The sequence below is a fragment of the Aphanomyces astaci genome (genome assembly GCF_000520075.1).
Source record: "Aphanomyces astaci strain APO3 unplaced genomic scaffold supercont1.298, whole genome shotgun sequence".
NCBI lineage: Eukaryota > Oomycota > Saprolegniomycetes > Saprolegniales > Verrucalvaceae > Aphanomyces > Aphanomyces astaci.
Genome location: NW_009798561.1, coordinates 2,737 through 8,066, shown reverse-complemented (window position 1 = coordinate 8,066; position 5,330 = coordinate 2,737). Strand labels below are relative to the sequence as shown.

The 5,330-nt window shown below is 49.6% G+C and overlaps 3 protein-coding genes across 3 annotated transcripts in view; 2 read left to right on the top strand and 1 right to left on the bottom strand.

The window, feature by feature from the left end:
* Positions 1-1,054: 1,054 nt before the first annotated feature.
* On the bottom strand, positions 1,055-2,733 carry H257_18990 (hypothetical protein; the record flags this gene model as incomplete). The annotated part of the gene is made up of 2 exons (XM_009848142.1): positions 1,055-1,504; positions 1,555-2,733. 2 exons carry the CDS (start codon positions 2,731-2,733, stop codon positions 1,055-1,057), a joined length of 1,629 nt encoding a protein of 542 aa, XP_009846444.1.
* Positions 2,734-3,642: 909 nt separating this feature from the next.
* H257_18989 (hypothetical protein) lies at positions 3,643-4,755 on the top strand (the record flags this gene model as incomplete). Its single annotated transcript, XM_009848141.1, has 3 exons — positions 3,643-3,645; positions 4,177-4,324; positions 4,460-4,755. 3 exons carry the CDS (start codon positions 3,643-3,645, stop codon positions 4,753-4,755), a joined length of 447 nt encoding a protein of 148 aa, XP_009846443.1.
* Positions 4,756-4,969: 214 nt separating this feature from the next.
* The window catches only part of H257_18988 (hypothetical protein), a gene marked incomplete at both ends in the record, with an annotated part of 704 nt that continues 343 nt past the window's right edge, over positions 4,970-5,330 (top strand). Inside the window, one exon of the mRNA XM_009848140.1 lies at positions 4,970-5,241. Within this exon, the coding sequence (XP_009846442.1) occupies positions 4,970-5,241 (272 nt within the window). The remainder of the gene's footprint in view (positions 5,242-5,330) is intronic.

The window sequence follows — 5,330 nt, the reverse complement described above, 5'->3', positions numbered from 1 at the left end:
GACCACCATGCCTTGCCCTAGAGGCGTGACGACAGCACTGGCAAGCCTCGACCAGATCGACGGGGGGAAATTGGCTTTAGGATAGCTTTACATACTTTCATCTTACATAACATACATAATAACAGTTCACATTTTGCAGTGTATGGCTTAGACCCTGCGCAGTACAGTACAGTCCCTGAACGACCCACCCCAATAAGTCTGTTGTTGAGGCCCGTACACGCTTGTCGACCAAGTGTACGAAACCCGCATCGCCCTCCAAACCAGTACCAGCCAAGTCCTCGGTACAGATCTCGGGCCACAGATCCGTGCGAAGTTGCAACGCAGACGACCTCCGTTGCTGAACCTCGATCAAGTGTTCCAAGTGTGCATCCCCTGTCTACGGGTGTGTGTGTGTGGTGGCTTGTTGCTGGATTTATCCACGGCGCGTCGCTCCATACTCCTTGCATGTCCTCGAAGTCACCCTCGACTCCACCCGCGGCGAACTCAACCCGACTTCCCAGCTACCCCGGCTTTCCCCGGGTTCCCTGAGTTGCCTGTCCGAACACCCCGAACATCCCCTTGTGTGCTCCGTCGGTGATCTTTGCCCCATTGACGTCAAGCCTCCGAAACAACCCTCGATATCTTATTATTGCGAGCCATAACATCATCACACATATACCGGACATTAGTCGAAATATACTGGAACCATGTAGGGTATGGACGAAATATATCGAATGTTCAACGAACATGACGCACAAGGCGTGAATCAGTTGTACGTCGGACGAAGTACATGGCGAGAATCAGTTGCGCGTCGGACGAAATATACCGGAAATAACCTGAACTTAAACGAAAAATGGTGTAGTTGGAGTAGCATATTACTTCATGAAGTATTATTTATTCCGTTTTTCAGGCCGAATAAGTATCGCAGAAATTTGCGATCAAAATGGTATCATGACGTCATTTCGATACAATTCAAATGATCTCGATATTTATCAAAATATTGAGAAATATCAAGTTGAGCGCGTTTAACGTCAAACTATTGTCGGTGAGTTTGTTGATGATGGAAATAGCTGGTCTAAAACAACGGCGGTCGTGCCAAGGCTGGGGCTGGTAGCACGCCAGCCTTGGCTCCTTCCACAGCCACCTTTTGGCCTAGGGTGCGTTTGAGCCGGCATATACCACCGTCGAGGGTATACCACACAAACAGTTTGCATCCCGGTGTCTTTTTACATTCAGCGCAGCAGGATTCAGCAGTCACCTGATTGGTCGAAGCGAAGTCGCCGCTAACATAGTGCGTGTTGTCTTCCACGATGCCACACGTGGTTAGCTCAATGGTCGGGTTGAGGGCTTGGGTGGAGTTAGATGGCGGGGGAAGAGTCAAGCCGGGGATGCCAGGAGCCACAGCCTTGAAGATGTTCAAGCGGCCGTAGCCAAAGAGGTTGTTGGGATATTTCGTGTTGGGAATGCCACCGCAGGTCTTGTTGGGCGGAGTTAACGTGTCCGTGTCCAGATTCTCGGTCAGGGCCTTGTATACTTGTCGTACGAGGCGCCTTTGTTGGCAGACAAGTACTAGACGATGGCTCCAGCAACATGAGGCGCGGCGTAGCTCGTGCCATATCTCGTCGAAAAAACCATCGTCACTGAAGCTTGCTGCGAAACGGATTCGGACACCAGAAGCAGAAATGTCGGGTTTGCTGCGGAAGGTCCCAAACTTGAATCAATCTCCAAAAAATCCCTGGAGTTAGTGGAGCCGACAGCAATCACTTGAGGGGACGCAGCAGGATAACTTGAATACGCACAACTTTCACGGCCGTTGTTGCCATTCGCAAACACGGGATTAATTCCCGCTTCTCTCCACATTGTAATCATAACTTCCAACCAAAACTCCCTGCGGTGCTTGCCAAAGTTGATCACATGAGGGGCCTTGCTGGAGTCGCAGTTGTTAACATCTTTGTCGTGGGGACAAAGTAGGAATTGAGCGCATTCGACCACCATACGTTGATTGCACGTGCCCTTGCACCCTTTGCACGCAATCCACTTGGCCTTGGGGGCGACACCAATACCTTGCGTTCTCACCATGGTGGCCATGACGTGAGTGCCGTGGCCCATCGGGTCGGTGGGCAGCTGGTTCGTCTTGTTGTACAAGTCGAACCAACCGTATTCCTGTCGCCAGTTCGACTCCAACGACTCATGGGTATGGCGAACACCGGTGTCGATGTTGGCCACGACAATGCCTTCGCCCTTGATGTTATTGGCCCACAGCGCCGGCGCTTGGATTTTCTTGATCCCCCATTCGATGACATCATATACAGGACTGGCTGGTTTGTCATCGCTTTTGGTTTCACTGAGTTCCATCACAACTGGCTCGTAAATGGATTTCACTTCCGGCAACGCCGCGATCTTCTGGACAAGGTTGGTGGGGGCGTTGTCGATGTACAAGGAACAGTCGATCCATGTCGAGACCACTTCCACAGCCGTTGATTCAACTTGGTTGGCCAGGAGCGACTTGACCGACGCCTGAGACGTGGTGGTGTGCTCCTTCAACGAATTAACCAGCGACTCGATGGTTTCGGTGCGAGACGCGCCGCCCTTGAGTCGGCGGCGGTGGGTGGCGAGGGCCTCGTGACAGTGAAATTTCACCACGACGTTCGACTGCTTGGCGACTTCCAAGTTGCGATGTACTTGGACCGAGATCTTGCCCGTGACGGCAGTGACGGCGAGGGCGGCGAGGGCCATAAATTTAAACTGAACCATGATGTTGTTGGTGAATGGAAATTACAAAATGAGACCAACGGTGGGTGTAGCACGTGACTTGCCTTACGTAACACGCTGGGAAGTATGTATCAATCAGGTCAGCTGGTGAGGGCATAATATGGCCGTCCATCGGGTCTGATTAATGCTGAAAATGTACTATTAATACGTAGTACGTCAAGAAACCTACGTCGTGGGTATCGTAATCAATTGTCAACATGGGTATTGGATATACATCTACATGAAGGATCTGGCGAGGGCATAATATGCCCTTCCTGATAATGTATTAATACCTCAAGAAACAAGCTATTCCCTCGAAACAACACCGAAGGTGTTGCTACGTTATCATTTTGGCCACCACCCTTGTTGAGCATCCTCACATAATGTTACAGTATCACATCAATACTCCGAATAGTAATCCGTACGCGTGTCGAGAAAGCAACTACGGGGTTTCCACACCGCGTGTTTCGCGAGCACAATGGGAAGATCAGTTTGGCTATACAAGTAAAGTGATTACAGCGGTGTGAGTTGTCGTCTTATTCACAGTCAACGACTAATCGTATTACGAGGATAGCTACAGGAGAAATGATATAGGAAGCTGTATCATTTCTCTAAATTTCTGGAGCCGGCAGCAAAATGGCCCTTATGTGGCGGCAGTGTAACGTTAGGGAAGCAAAGCTAAAAAGTACTCCGGAGCAGTATTTTGGAGGGGGGTGCCCTACAAATATGTAATAGTAAAAATATCGACTGCAATGTATTGACTTGAATAAAGTATACGGTTATTAAACTATGACTTCAATGTATTGAATTAAAATATCGACTTCAATGCATTGACTTAAACAAAGTATACTGTTTTTGCCCCTATACTCTAACGTTTCGTCCACTCAACCATTCGTCCTACTTAACTGCAAAATGGTGTAGTACTTGCATTGACTGTAGATACAGCGATGAATCTACCGGTATGGATGGACTTCGGTGAGGCCAATTGGTCGTTTAATGCCATGTAATGTATTTGAGTCATGCGTCGTAGGAAATGCAAGGAAGGTTCGTGTAACCGTGCCCATCATGCGGTTACTAACCGGATGATTAGTCGACACCTCTTCAGTCCAAGGTGTCTCTTCGCACACCAACAAGTTCTCTTGCGCAACCAAGGTGTTCCCCCGACGATACATCAATGGTTGGTTGCGCGTAGCTTAGTGATAGCGTAGTAGTCTTAACGCTATCAATTCATTCTTGATTCTACCATCTCCTGCGGCTTCCTCTGCGCACGCTCACACCTGGTAGCACTCCACGTTCGTTCAGTCGACCTCCACCAACACCGCAGCCCACCAGGCGGCCCTCGCCCTTTTGCGTCCCGGTTTTGGCGACAACAATACCGCGCTACTCCTTTTCCGGATAACCAAACTCGCCTTGTGGAAGGCATCGGTAGCACGATTAAATCTCTAGGTCGCCGAAGCTACGGCCACCCAGCAGGCATTGGAGGAACAAGTCACCCAAATGTCTTCGCACGGGAGAAACCGTGAAGATTCTCTTCGGGTCCCTCGCGAGAAAATCGCGACCATAGAAGAAGAAGCCACCACCATGTCGTCCCATGGTTGCACCCTCTAAAATTCTCTGCGAATCGTTCACGATGAGATCGCGCGCCTCACACGCGCTTCGGAGTCGGAAACGCCATCGACTTCTTGCCTGAAGTCGATCAAGCTGGCTGTTGCCAAATTCGGTGGAGCAGAGTCGGACAAACTCCTCCGCTGGCTTTTACAAGTCAGCACTGCAGCTGACGCTCAGCGTATCTCCGACGACGCCACCCGAGTAGCTTTCGCGATGTCGTATTTGAAGAGTCGTGCGGAAGATTGGGCGTTCTCGAAACGCTTGACGGACCGCCACTGCTTTCCATCTTTCGCGGTCTTTGAGACCGAACTCAAGGCAATATACCTGCCACCCAACAGCGACTTTCGTTATCGCTCGCAATACTACTCTGTTCTGGCTGAAGGCCCATTTGACTTTGGATTGGCGGAATTTTTCTAACTTTTCGTTTTACTGCACTCTAATTGGCTTATCAAACGGCGCGGATTCTCGTCTTTGATTGGTTTATTTCAGCGCTTTGACATCTTTTGCTCATACGTTATGATCATTAAAAATGCTTGGATTCGCCGAGCGCACACATATTCACCCGCACACCTTTCACTTTTCAATTCTACGCTTAATGTTCAATACACTCCTGCTTTAACACTGCCTACTCATGCCATCACCGCAAGCAGCACGTTCTAACAACGCACCCAGCGGCAGCCACGACAGGCGGAAGCTAGACAACGACGAGCGGCGCGCAATCTACGAAGTTTTGTTCAGCCTCAGTGTCCGCGGAGACCTTCCTCACGGCGCATACAGGAAGGTCGGACAAATATACAACTGCTATTGGAAGACGGCTGCGCGCATCTGGCAACGAGGTGTGGCCTCACTTCGTGGCGGCAGCGCGGTGGCCATCGTCGACTCCAAACTTAAAGATAAAAACCTGTCTAAACCTATATTTGCATTGAAATTTATTCATTTATGGAAGTATTAATTTTGATAATTGTACTATTCTAGGTAATTTCAACCGAAAA